Source organism: Ictidomys tridecemlineatus, chromosome 7 (genome assembly GCF_052094955.1).
Source record: "Ictidomys tridecemlineatus isolate mIctTri1 chromosome 7, mIctTri1.hap1, whole genome shotgun sequence".
NCBI lineage: Eukaryota > Metazoa > Chordata > Mammalia > Rodentia > Sciuridae > Ictidomys > Ictidomys tridecemlineatus.
The window spans coordinates 177626150-177646478 of NC_135483.1; the positions used below are offsets into that span (position 1 = coordinate 177626150).

The 20329-nt window shown below is 35.5% G+C and overlaps 1 protein-coding gene and 1 non-coding gene across 2 annotated transcripts in view; one reads left to right on the forward strand and one right to left on the reverse strand.

Moving 5' to 3' along the window:
- Abca12 (ATP binding cassette subfamily A member 12) overlaps positions 1–20329 on the reverse strand; it is a 120173-nt gene that overhangs the window by 72851 nt on the left and 26993 nt on the right. The window contains exons 6-12 of the mRNA XM_078018480.1: positions 18593–18771; positions 17026–17138; positions 12166–12241; positions 7749–7867; positions 6446–6552; positions 745–1001; positions 542–654 (exon numbers count right to left, since the gene is read on the reverse strand). Coding sequence (XP_077874606.1) covers positions 542–654; positions 745–1001; positions 6446–6552; positions 7749–7867; positions 12166–12241; positions 17026–17138; positions 18593–18771 — 964 coding nt within the window. The remainder of the gene's footprint in view (positions 1–541; positions 655–744; positions 1002–6445; positions 6553–7748; positions 7868–12165; positions 12242–17025; positions 17139–18592; positions 18772–20329) is intronic.
- Positions 1422–1496, forward strand: Trnal-caa (transfer RNA leucine (anticodon CAA)). The gene has a single exon. It is a non-coding gene; the product is annotated as a tRNA-Leu (tRNA).

Here is a 20329-nt window from a genome sequence, read left to right on the forward strand (position 1 = left end):
CCTCCTTTATTTTTGGACTCAGTGCCCTTCCAATTTTGTGACTGCCTGTTGTCCAAGATGCAGACTGCCTTTCTTTTCAGTATTGAGGTATTATGCAAAGGAGAAATGTATTGCATGGTGCATCATGCTCAGAATACTAATAGAAAGTTCCGAATTGAGATTTCTGCAGACAGCAGTGCATCTTTTTATTTTTTAATCAGATTATTCTCACAGAAGCAAATAAATCTCATCTTTGCTGATGCCGCTGACTACCTCATGCACTTTAATATATCAGAGAAACAAAAGGTGAACGGTCTAACTAGTTAAATTTTGAAGATCTCTTTGCCACAAAATCAAATTCCCCTCTTTCCTTTCTCTGCTAGCTTTCTGTGTGTTTGCTTTAGACAAGTAACCACGTTTGAAATCCTCAGGTTTCTTCTTTATAAGGCTAGATAGCAAAGTAGGTTTTGTTGGGAACTTCAAAAAAGCCTTTCTTAAACTGCAGCATGAGAATCACATGCATTCTAATAAGGCAACATTTAAAATATGGATGGGGAAACACCTGGTTGTTCAGAAGCATCTGCACTGTTATTGACATGCAGCATGGCCTCTATGGTCGGTATTAACTGTGTGATATTTTCCAAGTAATTCATTTGCAACGCCTGTTCAAGTAACCTGGAACAAAGTAGAAGAAGAGATTCAACTAGGCATAACAATATTTGAAGAAAGGATTTCACCAAGGGAAAAGACAATAGAAAAACTTACCGATCCATATTTAAATTAATTTTACTTGGATCCCCCGTCAGCAAGTCCCTCAGTTTTGCAGATATGATATTGTCATGGTACAGTAAGCTGGTTGCTATTTCGGTGCCCAGCTCTGCTGCTTCCAGAAGTTGCACATGAAACGCACTGTCTTCACATAGACTCCCAAAGCTCATATTAGAAAGCTGGCATGATTTCTCTAATGAATTGAAAGTTTCCGATTCACAAAGAAGTTCGGTCAAGTTTCGAAGCTGAGACAGCTTTCCAAAATGGGGAAAGAGTGGAAAACAGATTCATTACATTATTCTACATATTTTGTAGATGTGAATAAGCAACCTGAGTTGATTTACTTAAAAAATATTCTGCATATGTGTTTAGTTTGTTGGCATCTGAAATTAATTTTATTACAAAGTACTGTTTTCTGTCATTCAAGTTTATTGTTCTCTTAAGAATTTCATAAAACCTTCGGGCCTATTAGACCTGTCTTTCTCAACTGTGGATTCATAGGTATAAAAAAATGTAGTTTAGAAAAATAAAAAAATGAGGGAAAATAAGTAATTGGGTTTTATTCAGTTGAAATCATAATTTGATTAAATTTATATTGTAATTTGTATTTTAAATCATGTGCAAAGACAGAAAGTAGGTTTGGTTTGAAACTCTGAAAAGGGTCTTTATGGGGGTTGGGGATATGGCTCAGTTGGTAGAGTGTTTGCCTCAAATGCACAAGGACCTGGGTTCAATCCCCAGTACCAAAAAAAGAAAAAGGCCTCTTTTTCCCTCGTAACTAGGATGGCTATGATCAGAACACCAGAAAGTAATAAGTATTGATGAGGATGTGGAGAAATTATAACCCTTGCGAACTGTTGGTAGAAAGCAAAATAAAATGATGCCACAACAGTAGAAAACAGCATGGTAGCTCCTCACAAAACTAAAAATAGAATTATCATATGATCCAGCAATTCCATTTCTGGGTGCATATCTCAGGGAATGGAAAGCAGGGTCTGAAAGAGATATTTATGCACCCATGCTTACTGCAGGATTATTCACAATAGCCAAGAGGTAGAAGCAAATCAAGTGCTCATCAACAGATGAATGGTCAAACAAAATGGTGGAAATACACATATATCCTATGAGATTTTATTAAGCCTTAAACAGGGAAGAAATTCTTTCACCTGCTGCAACATGAATGACCCTGGAGGTACTATACTAAGTATAATAACCCAGTCACAAAAGGCAAACACTAAGATTCCACTTACATGTGGTACCTAGAACAGTCAGATTCACACAGAGAAGAAAGAGGGGCCTGGGAGAAATGAAGAGCTTTTAACAGCTTTGGAGTTTCAGTTTTACAAGACAAAAAGTGTTCTGGAGATCAGCTGCACGACAATGTGAGTGGAATCAACACAACTGAACTACATAGTTAGAAATGGCTGATAAAAATATATATGATATTTTATTATGATAAAAATTAATGGCCAAAATATTTAAAAAGACTTTCCAAAGCTGCAGTGTGAGAATAACACGCATTCTAATGAGACCATATTTAAAATGTAGATGGGAATACACCTGATTCTTCAGAAGTGTTGGCAGTGTTATTGACATTCTCATCTGCCCTCTAATGGGATAAGGGAAACTAAGTGCTTTTATCCTATGGAAGTGTTTTGAAGGGCTTGAAGTCCTAAGCCCAGAGGAAAAGGAGAAAGATGGAAATCAAACAAGTCTCTAAGCTATCGACTCTGTTCCTCTCTGCAGTGCACTCTTTTCTATGTATTCTAAGGATATACTCCCGAGTCATACATCCTGAGGGAAAATAGAATTTGCCTCTGGGAAAGTCAGCTCTGTTTTACTTGGAAGCTACCCTAGAGCTATTCTTTTTAAGAAGGCAAATAAATTGGAACAATGTCTAAAGAATCAAATACATGTGTCATTCCTTGAACCTCAGTTTCCAATCAGAAGTTCCATTTTGACAGAAATGTTGAACTTCTCGGTATAGGCATAGATTTGGGAATATTTCATTCCATATGACTGGTCTCTAATGAGAGGTTTATAATAACTAAGTGAAGATCACTTAAATTAGTCATTGATCACCTCAGATAACAAATATCAAAGGTTCATTTTTAATCATATTTCATACTATAATTGACCTCTGGCTTTGAGCTATCTGAAATAGTTTCAATATGTATGGAAATTCTACTTACTAGTCCTATTTCTATGAGAAAATTTCCATTCTGGAATAGACCCAGCCATTCTCCCAGTTGTGACTACATAATTGTCATGCTACACCGTCCTTTGATTTTTTTCAAATATGATGAAACCTCACCAATGAAATGGAGACAAATTTCTATGCAACGTTCCCCAGGTTCCATTCTTTTGGTGTTTTATAAGTAAATGTATAAGTGTCAGTGGCTCAACATATCTGTTTTAATTGAATTTTGGGGGGTGTGGCAAATCTGAACAATTTCAGTAAAGACTGAAATACATTTTTTTATCGAAGGTTTGAAATACAAGTATGGGAAACTACAGTTCATAGTTAGTCCTGAATTGATGAGATAAAAGTTTTAGGAGAAATTAGAAATCTAGCCACATTCAGGGAGTAGACTTGGTTCTCTGAATGGTTCTCTGAAATAAGAGTATGAATCAGAGTCGATAATATGGAATGCACTGAGAAGAACATCCACCAAGGAGCAACATTATGGTCTTTTAGTACTCATCACTATTTACTACTTCATCCTAAGAACAATACATGTATTACATTTTTGAAGGTTAATGGATCATCAATAATCAATATAAGTTTAGTGAATTATTGCCACAGCTTCAAGTAGAGGCCCTGAGTCCTTTATCACAAACAGGTGTTCAGGCCTATAATCGGCCAATGATCCATAACTAACTCCAGCTCTAATGGAATTCCCCAAAGCCTGGCGTTCCCGATGCATCTGAATCAAAATTTGAATTGACCTGATCTCACAATGTCATGGGCATAAAACAGTAAAGTGGCCACATTCCTGGGCTCTTTGTGCATAAATGGAAGGGAGATGGGGGCCTATTCAAAAAATTAATAGCATTACAATAAAAATAGCCTGTTATCTGTATTTATACTCAATATAGGGAATATCCATTTTACTCATAGTTTTCCGCTGAGGAAGTTCTCATGCCTGTTAAAGGGGCTGGAGAGAGAAAGCAGACAATGATGGGAGAAGAGAACACAAGCTCAGGAGCTAGAACGGAAGGCTGGAAGCAGAAGTCACCAAGGCTGGCAGGCATTTGGAATTCTGGAGGTTCTAAAGGATTGTCTTAAGAATGCCATGAATAAAGTTTTGGAATATGGGCCCTAACTGACCATGGCAATGAGGATGCTGATTAACAGGGTAGACAGGGCAGGGAAGAAACAACAGCCACAGTAGGAGTTGATCTTCATTTTTCAATGACACGTACTGAGCATTTTCCATGTGTTCCACTCTGTGCCAGATGCTGGGAATACCACAATAAAGGGACAGATCTGATAATGTTCCTCATGGACATGGTCTAGGACTGAGGGGGTTTTGTCAGTTTCAAATGTTATAAATGACAGTGGATTTTCTAACTAAGGGACAAGGATCACTGTTTATTTCTAGAACTTTTTCATGATTTTGACACTCAAGAAGAACATTACATTAAAACTGTGGATAATGTTGAAAATTGTTCTTAGCCCCAATCCCATTCCATCAGTATAAAAAATTGCTAAGAATGTACAGTTTCTATTTCTCTACTGTGCGTCTTGTGCAACCTGGTTACTTCCCAAGTAAAGAACTGCTATGAGTAGCTGCCCAGGAATCACAATGATATCATTAATGTTAATTACTTTAACATTCTCATTTGTTCATAAATTCACAAGTCAAGTCTGCTAGTTTGTGAGGATTGAGATGAAGAAGGCATGATTTCCTAAGAGTTTGTGCTTTAGTGAAGAAATAGACTCTTGTTACAACAAACTTCAATGCCAAGTGGTAGATTCCAAAGGTCAGAAATCTGCCCTCGGAGACTCCTCTTTCTTATGCCTCAATCTCATTAGGGGCCAAAACATCCTAAATCACTCTTGAAACTGTCTCTTCCTTCTATTCTCTTCCATAGATGCTATGCAGGCCCTCTCTCTGTGTTTAGATTATTGCCAACGTAGCCTACTGAATTTTCTTCCAATCTCTATATGTCTCCCAGAGAGATCTCTTTTTGATGGAGATCACAGCTTTCAGATCAAATTCTAACTCTCTAAGCAGAAAGAGGTCTTTTCGACCTGGACTTGGTATCACTCCACACTCCCTTTTCCCTGCCTCTCCCATAGGTACATTTTACTCCACGTGGACTCATGACTCTGGGTGACCTATACCTGTCTTTCAGGCTCATGACTATGACGTCTCACAAATCCAGTCTCTGTGTCTGGGATGCATGACTTTGTGAAGACTGTAAGGCTTCAAAACTCAAAATAAGCATTAGCTCCTCTACAAAATTTCTTCTTTACATCTCTATACCCTACAATCGGAGTTGAATATCCCATCTCCATACAAAGTTCTGTCCATCCACATACCACAAGTAACTTATCTCACTGGGCTATAATTGCTGTCTGTTTTTCCATCTCCTTCACACTAGACTGTTTATAAGTAGATTTGGGTTAGAGATTAGGGAGCACGGATGATAGATGAAAAGAATAAATGGATAAATATTATAGGAGCATATATGAAAAAGTCATTATCCTGGCTGAAAAACAGGGAAAGGGTTATACTCTAATATTGTAAGAGTGACATTTCAACTTGTCCTTGAAGAATGAGTAGGAATTTGTTAGATGAATGCATAAACTTCCTTCTCATTTGCACAAATTAAGATAATGCTAAATGAAGTACATTAGAAATTTTGATTCATGTAGAAGACTAGGTCTAAAAGGCAGGTAATCTAATGAGCATATTTATTTGTAATATACATGGACATAATGTTTTGCATGCCTGCTTAATTATACCATGTTGAGTATACAGCAAATCATCTTGCTTGCCCTGAATACACTAGTTCTAATTTTACTTTATCCTTGGCTACATAAATCCAATTAAACTGCTGTTCTTACTAGGAAAGCTGTTTCCAAAACTTAATAGGGTTATTTAAGAAATAAAGTGAATTTCATGATAACTTGTGTACTATATGCATGAGCTAAGAAAAGAACAATAAGGAAAAAAAGGATGAACTTATTTAAATTTAGGAGCTTTAAGTGTTTTTGGTCACTTCTCACTCTTCTTTAATGTCATACATTTTTATATGACTTACTGGTTTCTGCTTATCATGACAGCAATACGGATAAGTGAGTCAACTTTTAAAGTTTTTGTACACTGAAGTCAAAACAGCTTTGAAATCTACTCTTACAGACTTAAGAACCAAAGACATATCAAAGGAGAAGTCATATTATGAATCCTTCTTCAAATTATGAAGCTTAACAAAATAACTATATTACTAGTCATTCCTTTATGCATGTAAATACTATATTAGGCTCTTATGAATCATTTTATATAGATATATTCACCAATTAAAAATGAAGATATTACATAGACCAAACACTATTGTCACTCTTTTTCCAGCCTAAATCTAGAGTCAAATAGGATTGTTATTTGCAAAGACTTAAAACTTAAACTAAAAGTATCTCATCAAATATCATAGCAAGTGTTGATGAACATTTTTTTCTTTCATGACTTACTTTTGATTCTAGAATTTCAGGAACTGGAGGGAAGTAATCCTCATAGGAACCATTTCGGAGAAAAGATTTTTTAAATCGAATTGTGGACTGCAGAAGCTTCAGATTTTCTGTAGAGGGAAAAAGAGTTATTTTATATGAATCGTAAGGTTACTTGGGAAGTACATTTGAAAGACACCTTTATCCTGATTTATTACTAGGTTTTTTTATGATAATAGCCTAGTTCAATCTAAATATAAGATGAGTGAAAATTTAACCTTTCCTACAACCATGTGGACTATAGAGTTCATTATTTTTAAAATATTCATGGATATTCTGCTTAGAGATAAAAATATTTCCAGCAAAGGTGCTACCTGGTTTTGACTCTCTGTGAACTAAATATGCTCTTATTTCTGAGTTGAATATATTATTCAGTTGAAGCATTTTGGGAAGAACAGGTCATATAATCACTGTGATATAAATATGCCCTTCCAACCTTGATTAATTCATGCCAGCTAAACAAAGACAAGGCTTAAATATGTGTTGTGCTATTTGCTTGCTATCAAATCTCAAAAATATATTTTGCTGTAGGAAAAAAGAATGTATATTCCCTAGAAAATGTAAGAAAATACATGTTTTTTTCCTATAAAAATTAAGAATATTTGATTTAATTACAATCTTCCTGGTTGCCCATTAGGCAGAAAATGGAAAGTAAAATGTATGAAGGCAGAAAGTAAAAACAGTCTGCCACAAAATTTCTTTGTTTTATGTCAATTACACCTGTTTTTGGAACTCTGCATTATCATTTCTTGTTATGTTTTTTAAAAAATTATTTTATTCACTTATATTTATTTATTATTAAATTATTTATTCACTTATTCACATGGTGCTGAGGATCAAACCCAGTGCCTCACACATGCTAGGCAAGTGCTCTACCACTGAGTCCCAGCCCCAGCCCCCTTGTTATTTTTTAATGACTAAGATTTTTCAAGGGCATAGAAAATGTTATGAAGGGTTACAGGAGTACCTAAAGATTCTGGACAGTGGGAAAAGTTTATCCAGGTGGCCATTGTAGCATTATCCAGTAAATGACCATTATATTAAAATTTGTCCAGTTGACCAGATGCCCTAATAGTTGCTACATTAATATAATGGTAGAACTACATCCTCCCTTCAGATATTAAACCCCCATACTGAAACAAATACATATGAAAGGTAAGGTTTTTTAAAAACTTTTTCTCTCATAAGCCAATGTTTTAAAGAACTTAATAGTTAAGATCAGAAACAGAAACGAGGAGCAGAGTTTCACTGTTAAGAAGAGTGTTACCTGGTGATCCCCTGGCCAGATTGTCAGTCACATTTCTCACACAGGCCAAGTAGGGAAAATAAGGACTATTTGATGATATATTTAAGATGGCATCTTCAAAGTTTTCCAGGATTAGGAGCCTATAGAATTTGGAAAGAATATATACATTAAGTCATCTAAACAAAAAGCAAGGCCATTCATTGAGGTCATGTTAGTTCTGGGTGGCTTGGCTTCGGTTGATGGTATCAGAACACCAGGAATGTGCTCATCCTGCCTGATCTAGCCCAAGTGCCCAAGGGCAGCATTACTCAGGATATGCTGAGCACTTGCTTTTTACATGAGAATAGTCTTTATGTTTAATTATTTTAATATTTATCCTCAAATTAACGTCTTTCTGCTTTCTTTTCAAGTTGCTTGCCATCTGAGGACTGCCAAAGGTCGTTGAGACATATGTGCCTCAGAGAACACATATGTGTGCGTGATATATAGCCTATTGCTTCAATTGGGAGGCTACCTCTCTATTTCTTAAAATTCTTCCTTTAATGTTGAATTTTGTGTATAGTTAAGATAGAAGAAATGTCAATGTCTGACTTGGGGGTCATCTGCTTTGAATCAAACTGCACAGTATGCAAATCAACTAGACCTATCGGATGTTTAACTTAGATGTTATAATATTAGTGAGAGACTTACCCTGGTGTAGCTAGTGAATATAGAAAAATGTTTCCATTAATATCAAAGAAACCTCACAGTATTTAGATGTAGGTTAACAACACTGAATCTGTGAGGAAGTTTAAAAAGAAAATGATTCAATGGCAGGAAAAGTCTCTAAATGAGCCATGAGAGCACTGCATAGTGGTCATATGAGTGACTCTCATTTAAATACAATTCATAACCTCCAGATTAAAAAAAAAAAAAGCACTTATTCCAAAAGCCTTCTGCTTCACTAGAGACTCTGGATAATGCTATACCTGGTTGTCTTAGCTTTTAGAAGGCCTCATTATTTATCAATGCTTCCTTATAGGTAATTAATGCCTTTTATCAATTCACAAATAAAGGACAAAACAGTATATTCTTAGACTAAAGAATTTTATTTTCTGGCCAAAATAAAAGAAATCATCTATCAGGGAAATTTCTATATCACATTATAAATATAAAAACCCAATAGGCATGTATTATATAACAAAACTAACCTTGTTGTATAGGATAACCATATAATATCAAGTCGTGTCCCTATATAGCTAAGTTTCTTGTTGCTCCAATCATAAAATCAGTGAGTCCAGTCAAATCAAGTCAGTTCAAGGTCATAATGATCAATGTACTCATAGCACTGTCCTAAGACAAAAAACCCTGACCCAGTGTCTTGGAATATTCAATAGTTTTAAGATCCTTGAGGGAAATGAAAAGCAATCTCAGAAAGACCCTAAAGATAAAATATAAGATGGAATTTGAGAATCCAGAATATAAAGAAGAAGCAAGTGGAATTAGGACCATAATTATAAATTTTCTGCATCTATTTTCTTTTTGGGGAGTTAATCCATTTGTTTTACTTAGTATAATAATGAATATAGGTTTCAAGATAGACTTATGTTCCCTGTGAACAACTTGGAAGAATGATCCATTTAATGTTGTATCCCACTCCTTGCTCATCCCGCCACCATCCCAGTCATAGAACACCTAGCATTTGTCTTTTGTACATCATAGCCTTGAGTTACTAGTGACTGAGTGAATGAATACATAATTGAGTTTTTTAGGAAGCAGCAGAGATATTGGCTATTTATCTGAGAAGAGACCAATGAGGCATCTCTGGAGGGCACATGTGGGGTAGGTGGATCCAGTCTCAGTGAGATGGTCCTCCCTTATTTCTCTCTCTCTCTCTCTCCTTACTTTGTCCTTCTCACTACTACCCTCCCTTCTTTTGTGTTTGTTTTGCTTTGATGCAGTTATTACAGTCCAGAGTCAGTTCCAGCAGGGTGCAGTGCTTAGCAGCAAAATACTGGCCTAACTATCCAGATGGACTGAACCAACAGATTCCCAAGATTATTGTTAAGACTAGGATAAAGAACAGTTGGGCTTGAAGTGACCTTGCAATACCATCCAAGTCCTTCTCTCAGTTTTATAAAGAACATTTGATTGTCAAGATTTTTGAGAGTGAATTTAACATACTCCGAAAATTAAGATCCCATGTATATGTGCCACTATTTTGGCAAAACACCCCATGAGTCTTTTAAACCATTTAATTTATGTATCCTTGATAGAAAATCTTAACTCCCAAGAGCGCTTACAATAAAAGGTGAGTGGTATATGAGTGGTGTATGCTTGACACCCCACACACAGAAAAACAATTAATAAAACAAAAATAATGATGGAGCCATGAGGAAAAAAATATTTTGAGTAGATTTCTTTAAAAAAAACTTTTATTCTTTTATCATGTGTCACTGTTGCTACTCTGTGAATATTTTTAAGTAGGAATGGAAAGGAAGTCTGAAGATAAGAAATTCCTTAATTTCATCAATCACAATAAGAGCCATCTTAAAAGTATTGAGTCCTTCCTAATAAACTGTCAGCCAGCTGTCAGAGCTAACTTCATTTGCTGTGGAATGGGAAGGCTGAGGCACTGGCACCGTCAAGGCCAGGGAGCTTCCAGGCTCTGATAAAGATACTTGGTGTCAGCAATAAGCATCTACCCAGTTCGACTTAAAAGGTGGTTTTAAAAATTCTTATTTTTGATGGCTATATAGGGAGTGTGTTTCAAAGACCTATGTATTTGAAACATGGCACAGCCTATGGGAAGCTGTCTAAGGACTAAGTCGCTCTGGGAGAAGAACTGGGTCAGCCACCACGGAGGAAGAAGGAGATGGCCCCAGAGACAGGAAGTGCTTGTTTATGCAAGGATTTTGCCTAGACTTTACTCTGAGTCAGAGACCTTTTCATTAAATCATAGCAAGTTTCTACCTGGATGCTATTTTAGAAAAAAAAAATTGAATAGTTAAAAATAAGTCCTACTCTTTCTTCTTATTAGGAGTTGATTTATTTTTTAACGGAAACAAAAATTGTATATATTTATGGGATACTATATGATATTTTGATACATGTATACATTGTGTTAGGTTAAACATATCTCCTCAAACACTGATCATTTCTTCATGATGAAAACATACTAGCTTTTTGCAGTATGCAGTAGATAATCATCTATAGTCATCCTATTGCACAACAGCCCCCCACAGAACTTCTTGTTCCTATCCAGAATTCAGTACCCATTAATCAACTTTATCCCATGCCCTTTCTCTTTATTTTTATTTGCACAAATATCCATTAGCACAAAAAACATATTTGGAGGCAATAAAGTCAATAGATTTCGATAGTTTAACTTATTAGATTAAAGCAACCCTCATCTGGCCAGCTATCTGATCTCTACGTTTGCCTTGAACTACAGGAATTTACCTCCATCAGCTACTACAGGGAAGTGCTAAATTTCCTCCCATCATTATTACAGTTACTTCAGTCATCTGCTTACATGGATGGTCTTTAGTGCCCATGGTCCCTGCTCTCATTTCCTCCACATATTCCTGGCACTCTCTACACACCCTAATAAAAATCCAAACTTAAATTATCTATCAACATTTTTGTCTACCTGCCTACCAAAGAAATACTGTATTACCTTGATTGGAAGTAAGGAATATGTTGGTTCTTTAAAAACTAAAAGAAATATTAATGTGAAAAATTGGTCTGAATTTTTTTATCCCCCTAAATTCTTTGAAATCCTGACTCCCAAGGTGACAGAATTAGGAGTTGGGACCTATGGTCGGTGGTCAGGTTATAAGAGCAGAGGTTTCACAAATAGCAATGGGAATGGCCATTGTAAGTAAAAGTAGCCACGGAGAGCTGCCTTGACCCCTTCACCACGTGAGGACAGAGTGAGATGGCACCATCTCTGAATCAGAAAGCAGGCCCACATCAGACCCAAATCTTCTGGGGCCTTGATGTAGGACTTCCCAGCCTGCAAAAGTATAAAAAAATAAAACTCTGTTGCTTAAAAGCTTCCTTATTTATGGCATTTTGCAATAGTGGCTTGAACAGACTAACACAGATGCTTATGTATTTTTCATGGTGAAATACTTTAAAAGAGTTGGAAACTGACCCCACAGGTCTAAAGCAGCATGCAGACTTGTCACGTTAGCTATGGTTACACAACCTTGGAAGTGAAAAAGAGGTCCTCGTGTTGTATTATCCAAAAATGTCATTCAATAATTCCACAAGAAGTTTCCCCTTTACTACACTGGAGCTGTGTCCTTTCCTTTGGCAGGTCATAGTTGGTTTTTATATCCCATGGTTTTTAACACTACTAATAGAATTGTATTAACTGTATTCATTAATTGTATGAACTGTTTTGGTTGCTTATTCAACCAAGTTACCTATCAATTCAGAAACAAAGACTTACTGTGCAGCCAGACTGCTTGGGGACAGTGTCTGTTCGTCATCTTCCCTCCATATGTGTGTTGTATTATCAGAGTCACCTAAAGTAATAATATTATATAGGTAAACATTTAACATGTGTGATTAAAGATTTTTTTTTCTTCTCAGCAAAAACCATTCCAAGTCACTATCAGGGAAGGAAAGTAAAAAGGGCTAATGGAGAGAGGGGTGAGGAAGGGGAGATAAGAAAAAACGGAGAGGAGAGATAGAGGAGAGGGAAGAGAAGAGAGGGTACATGATCAAAATGCAACATATGCCTGTATGGAAATGTCACAGTGAAACCCATTAATTTGTATGATTAATACACATCCATCACTGTAATTTTAAAAAGAAAAATGAAGCATTTCAAGTGAAATAAATGGGGAGAAAATTTAAAAAAAAAAATCGAAACCCTTTTTTTTCCAAAAGAATTTTACAGAAGACATTTATGCTTTTTTTTGTTGAAAGTATTTATAGGAAATAGGTTTCTGCTGATAAAAATAATCCCAACAGTCAGATGCATGCATTTCTAATAAATTCATTCTCCATGTCTTAAACTACTACATTATTTCCTCCTAAGACTTCTTTGCAGAGATGACTCTTAAATCTCATAGTGCAGATTGACTACAACTTGATTTGTTAATCAAATGAAGCCGATTTTCACTCTAACAGGTCACTGGATATTTTTTCTTTTGGCGGGAAGGAGTACAGATCTTCAGTTGCTTATCATATAGCCTTGGGAAACATCTGCCGTCACTATTCAGTATTCTCTACATTTCAAAAAACAGCCACTGATCACCAAGTGCAGCTATGAATGCAAATTAACTAATGTTGACAGGACTGTTCTGAGTCATCTCAAATATTAAGAACTTGCAAAGTATGGAAGGCAATCACCACGGTGGATCTTATGGAAACTGTATGTGAAGACTGAATTCAACATGGAGAGTTTCCCTACAAGTTAAATAGGTCACTTGTTCAGCTTGCTGCAAAGATTATGTAATAAGAGTAAGTGTACAATAGCATGCATGTGAGAAATTTGAAACAAAAATTCTTTAGATGGAAACTAGATAAATAAAAGCACCATAAATTCAACGCTTTAAGTCAGCTGCTTTAGGAAAACAATATCGCATATTTCAGTCTTCTCTTCAGACACGACTCATTTCTTATAAATAATCCAATATGGTTCAATTCTTTCCCTTTTAACATTGGCCTAGACTCTTTCTTTTCCAGTCTTCTTTCTCTCCTCTGTCTTTCATGGTACTGGGGATTTAACCTAGGGGCACTTTATCACTGAGCCATATCCCTAACCCTTTTTACTTTTTATTTTGAGGCAGTCTCACTAATTTGCTTACAGCCTTGCTAAGTGGCCTCAAATTTGCAATCTTCCTGTCTCAGCCTCCTGAGTCAGGGTCTAATCACTTTCAATAGGATACTTTAATACCAGTTTTCATAGTTCTTCCTTTACTAGCTCTTGCCTTCTTAGAAAGCTTTAGGATGTACTACATCCTAATGTAAAACCATGCCATCCATGCGTTTCCGGTGTTGGTTAGTTTATTTTATTTAAATTAATATGTGCATAAAAATGGTATCCCAGAATTTAAAACCTCTTTATCTACCTCCTGCATCATTCATGTGTAAATAATGTTTGCTTGGCTCCTAGTAACTAGTAGAATGGCTTTTTCAGTTTTCCTGTTCAGAAGAGTGGATTTTCCTGTGCTTTGTTCAAGGAGCAGCAGAATATTATTGTTTTACTGATAGAACATGCATCTGCAAGTTCAAGTACTAAGAATGAAGATGCCCAGAATAAATAAACCAAATTTGTTGGTATCCATATATAATCAAGAATGGAGACATAATGAGATTTAATCGTTTGCAATGTAAAAGTTTCCAAAACTGCTTTTCCAAGATCAAATATTGCTTACTTTGAACTCCTATGTGATGCTTAGCAAGTTGGCATTTGTGTACTCTGTGGTTATGGAGTTTCTTCTTCATTAAGCTATTAAAGTAAGTAACTAATAGAAATTAACTTTATGTTATCAATGATAGACTTGACCTTGAAGTTAAATAGAAAATTTCCCCTCTGGCCACTAAGGACTATAAAGTATCTTGGAAGAACTACTGTTCTAAACAGACCTAAATGAAGTGGAAAATGTTACAAACCTCTGATTTTTGAAGGATTGGGCATGTTTAAAAGTGGAACCCACAGACATCTAGTGTACAGAGACTTTTTTGCATCATAAGGATTGCTTTCTATTTAAAAATGCAATTTATAATATGCTACTTTGCAAAAGGCAAATTCCAATAACTCAGAAAGGTCATCTCTACTCCTGATACTCAGTCTTTATAAATGGAAGTAATAGAGCTTTACAACTGTATCAGGAATCCTCGCTGGAACTTAGATCCCTTAGGACAGAAGGAAGACAACCTTCTTCCTAGGGTTGTATTAGCATCTCCCTGCTTTCATGGTTGCTGAGGAGTCTTCTGGAGAAACCCCGAGAGTGTTCATAACTCAGTTTAAATCAGAGACGGACGGGGAGGAGGAAGTGTGTAGAAATCAGAGTGTGGAGGGAAATTGAGCAGGACTAAAAAAGTGCACCTGTGGGTGAAGGTGCAACATGACAGGCCCAACCCCCTCGGGCTGAATGTGGGAGCGGAACTGAGGTCTGGTGTAGCATGTACTTGCATGACCCAGCAAGAAACCCTGGATTCAAGTGTGCCTATGTCCCAATGATAAAATGGGAGTGAGGTCACCCACAGGAGAATTCAAGGGACAGGCAGATCCAGGTTCTGACCTCGGACTGGCCACCTGCTGTGTGTGAAACTAGGTAGTGTCCACCCTCTTATGCCTCACTTTCTTTGTCTGTGAAATGGGATGATAGCTGCATCTCATAGGATTATTTTCATAATAAGAGGAATTGAATATAATGAAGCACTTTGCATTGACACAAAAATACTATTATTTTCCCTATTTGAAAGACTAATATGAGGCCTGCAAGGCTATCTTTACCCTGTCATGTATTAAAGAGGTGCCAAGCAACTCTTCTGTGAGTTACCACTCTTCTCCAGCTTCAATGGGTGAAAAACCCAAGAGAAAGTAATTTTGCTTCAAAAATACTGCTGAATGCCATGAAAACTAAGCACGGGGTGTGTTGGGAAATGTAATAGATATCCATACTTAGGGCCAGAGACATCTGTGCTGCTAAATTAGCATCACTGGTTCCAAGTTGAATTCCCTGAATGTTTCCCAGAAATTCCTAGGAATATTTTTCAAAGGCCACAGAATTTCTGCTCAAGCAGGTACAGGCTTAGGGTTAATGACTTTTAAAAAGAGATGTAAATGTTTTTGCCTTAACCCCAGACTGATGAAATAGTAAGTGTATGAAATTTAAAAACAAAGAAAAGCTAAGCACATCAAATTTTACAGATAAAAATACATTTTCTGGTGTATCTTCTTGTCACCTTAACCTCCAATGACATGTTTCAATAATTGCCAAAGTCTTTAGCAAATTCATGGCCATTGTTAAATACTGAAAATTGAGTTTTGTCATTCACAGAGAAGCGTGTCTTGCGACCTGTTTAGTAAGAAGTGCTGCTTACTTGCTTACTTTTGTGACTTCTAAGTCACAGATGAGCTTTTGTTCTTTGGGGGTAAAATCTTAACTTTATCACTTTGTGTTAATTATAAGGTGTCAGTCTGCAGATGAAAAGAACAAGAAAGGTAAAAAAAAATGTGAAGTTCTCAAATTTTTAAAATGCAATTATAAAAAAATACAGAGGAAATAATAAAAGTTTGTTAGTGTACTCTTTGGTTCTCTGGCTTGGACTTTTTAAAGAACAAGCCTTCTTTTCTAGTGTTCATTAAGATCATTAAATTTAATAGTAATCAATCTTGCAAGCTAGTCATTTGTTCTATAACTGTAGATATAAAAATCTCTAGACTAATAGAAACTGGTACCCAAGAATATGTTATACTTTTTAGTAAGAATTCTTCAAAGTCTTCTCAGACTTAATTCTCATATGAAAACTGGTATTTTAAGCCAAAATAAGGAAGAATCTGTTTTTAACATGATGCTGTCAGGGAGCTTACTATATAATCCCAAAACAATCCATACTTAAAAGCTGACAAACTCAATTGACAACGCCTAATTCATTCAGGGGAGGTAAATGTTAACCCAACATTTTTCCTGGGAAGTAGAGATTCACTCCCTATAGCCCTGATCCTTTGCATGTATCTTCGCATATCTATCTATGTGTTTCCTTGTGAGTGATAAATAATACTATTCTATATATGCAAAGGTGACATTTTCTGACTCAGGAGCAACATGCTACACTTGGTGTCACTGGAATGACAGTGGGTGTGTACTGATCTATTTGTGCTTTGATGTCACTATACATCTTCAAGATGGTTAGTTGAGGGGTATATTTTTGCTAATGAAAGATTCTTTCTGAAAAAAAAGAAAGAATTTTTGAAAGAAATCAAAGTTTGGAAATGAGGACCCAAATCTTACAATTCAGTTTAGACCTTTGTTCCCCCAAAATGGTGATAGGAATCTATTTGTTGAGGCTTACTGCCTGGTACTTAGTTTCCATCCCAAGTATTGACATAGTTTTACAAGCTCAGAGAGATCATTTTTACCAAAATAAAAACCCTAGAAATGCCTAGCCTTTCTCAGCCATTTTTTTTTCTTTTTCACATTTTGACTCAAGATTTGGATTTATCTGTAGCATGTGCATTCACCTAAGAATAATACCATCTCTATGTGATCACCTGAGTTGCACTCTGCTTTATATTCCTAATGGACTTTGTAACACTGAATTCAATACAGTGAAGATGGAAATACAATACCTCGAGCTGGGGAGTCCAGAGTGTACAGCAGATGCTTAACAGACTTCTGAAGGGTTCTGAAACCTTCGTGAGTCTCAACACGTGGAAAAACCTTCTGCAGGACTAGCAGTGCCCTAACAAGTAGAAAAACAATTAAACCAGATTGTGTTTCAAGGCTTGCAGACAGAAACAAAAGGTTATTCAAAGAGAAAATGGCTGCAATACAGAACATTATTCTTACAATATAAAAGACAAGATGCTGCTTTTATAATTTAATTATGCATTTATCTGCTCATGCATGAAATCCCAATCAAATGTTCTTGAACCAGAAGAGAGAACTTTATGTTTCTAGTGTGGAAAGAAAGCTTAAGACTCAAAGACTTTGAAATAAGGGAGCAAAGTTCACATCAGTATTTTTTTCTTTTAAAACTTATAAATAACTGGTTAAGAAACACAAATTTGAAAAAAATGTCTTTTTTAATTAAAGGAAAAATTAAATATTTTCACTAAAATGCCAGCCCCTCCCCCACCAACAAAAGAGCAAGTCCAGATAAAGGATCCAGTTTGAGGAATTATTATTATTGAAGCATTTTACAAATATTTACCTTTTGCTAAACAAGTGATAATTTTTTGAAAATGAAATGGAGCTTTCCTTACTTAAAGACTGTCCTCTATCTTTTAAGTGGCCCAGAGGCACTACTCCAAAGGTAGCTGAAAATTAATATCCATACTAATTGGCACTGTTTTCCCATTATGTGTATGGGTAGCCTATACTGGGAATAGAAAATCAGCAAATCCACTTTTGTTTGAATTCATTTTATATTTCCAAAATCACAATTAATTACTTAAAAAAATCTTTTTATCCCCTTCCGGTTATTAGCACATTTTTAAAGAAATGTTGCAACTACAGAAGGATGTCTGAATTTCATAAACACTGTGATTTATACCAAGAGTGAAGGCTGAGCCAATGTTTTAATTAACTTGAGTAGTAACCAGAACAAAGGCTTTTGTTAACAATTTGCCATTATGAAGTTAAATGTAGAAAAATAAGCTAACAGTTTTTCCCTGTCAAGCATCTTAGTAAACTCCAGCAATAGATCCAGTCTGTGGATTTGATCTCAGGGTATTCTGTGACATTTTTGGAATTTTTAAAATTGAAATTAAGATTCTTTTAGTTTTGGTCTCCTAGACATGAATTAAAGTTGTTTAGAGAGCTAACCAATAAGTGTGTTCTAGGTTGTTTCTAGTATAATATGAGGATTTCAAGATAAATAGACATGTACTTTATATAAATATATATACTCATATATATTAATATACATTGCATATTATCTCTATATAGTATTATATATTTAATATATGTATATGTGTACATATGTGTATACACATACATATATATAAAAATATACATACACACATACACACCCATACTCACCTTTATTGTTAACATCTGCAGTGAAGTACTGAGAGCTCATTTGCTCTGAGCTTAAATTATGTACATAGCAGTAACCTCACAAGAAATATTAAAAAAAAAAAAAAGACTTCTCTGTGAACAATACCAGTTCATCTAATTCTTACATTTTCTTACCTGTCTGCCTTTCGGAGGACATCAAATAGACTGCTTAGTGAGGTGTCATTCTGAAACACATTTGGAAAGCTAGAGAGGAGCTGCCACAGGGCTGCCTGGTCCTGCACTTGTGAGAAGAAGGACAGTACTTGGACTATTTCTTGGAACACTATCTTCTGATTGTTGGGGTCACTTGATAGCTTAAAAAACAAAATCACAAACCATCAGGTGAGGCTTTAGCATTTGCAATCACATGGCTTACTGTCCTGGAAAGCATCAAAAATCTAGACTGTTCACATAAGCACATCTTTTGAATCTTCACTCAGTTCGAAGCCATCTATTATTTGAAAAAGCAACCATTTCTACAATTCATAAACATAATTGGATTTTCTCTATAACTCCAGAAATTGGCATATTAGAACTTTGGCTAACAAAGTTGTATTTATATAAAATATTTTAAGTTATATATTTGTAAATTAAAATTAATTTCCCAAAACAAAATTAGCTTTGGAGCAATGTTCTTCTCTTTTCTTGGGAAATGATTTAGGAGTTGGAGGCCTATCTCCTCTCTATCCTTTACTAGACCTTTTATTCTTTGGTGAATAACCCTTAAGACTAATACACATGAATATTAAAGATAAAAAATAGTCTAAATATATTAATGATATATATGATATACATGATGTGCAGAAATACATAGATGAAAATGTTTATTATTAGAATTACACATACTTAGTGCAATAAAATATTTCTGAAGTTTCACAGCAATGCAGGGAGCTGTAGTTACAATGAGCAATGGATAGTGAGTGAGCATATGTAATAAATATACTCTGTACTATGAACAAGCAAATAAACAAACACCATAATTTTGTTCTTGTGTTAGATCACAAGATCCAGCTAGCAACTTCTGAGGTACCATATTTTCTTTGTTTTATTCCCACTCAAAGCAATTTTCTTAGTTCATTCATACCAGTGAAGCTGAGCTATAGACTGTCTTAATTCAAGGTCTTTCATGCTGAGAGTGAGCCTTTGAACAATGCATTTTTGATGACATATTCTATTCTACATGCCTGCCAAATTTATTCAAAAAGGATGTTAAATGCTTTATACTGGATTGGCATCACTATAGTAGTGACTAGTGTCTATAATCTGGTTCTTTTGGAAACTCAGGTTACTGAATGATAATTTTTAAAAATTACTTAAAATAAAAAATCAGAGAATTGAGGGGAAAATTAGCATGCATGTTTCCTTTATTCCTGTTTATTCCTGTTGATAAAATTCAAAAGAATTCTGAATTCTTTGATATTTTATTATATGTGGATTTTGTGAAGTGTTGATTAGTGGTGTCGTATTTTCACTCTTGTCTATTTAGGACTAGCATACACCAAATGTTATTACCATTCTACAGTAGAATGTCCTTGGTCTAATATATAATAGTTTCGGGGAGAGGTATACATTGTTACATCAAAATCCAGGTTTACAAATTAGGCTTGAAGTCAGTGAGAAAAGAAAAAAAGGTTCGATTATTCTAACTTCTCATAGTTGTATAGCTCTGATACTTTGATTTATATGCACTATATCCTGAGTAATCTTACTACAGACATCAGAGAAAAGTCAATCTTGTTTTACTTTTTCTTTTTTTTTTGGTACCAGGGATTGAACTCAGGGGCACTCGACCACTGAACCACATCCCCAGTCCTATTTTGTATTTTGTTTAGAGACAGGGTCTCAGGAGTTGCTTAGCACCTCACTTTTGCT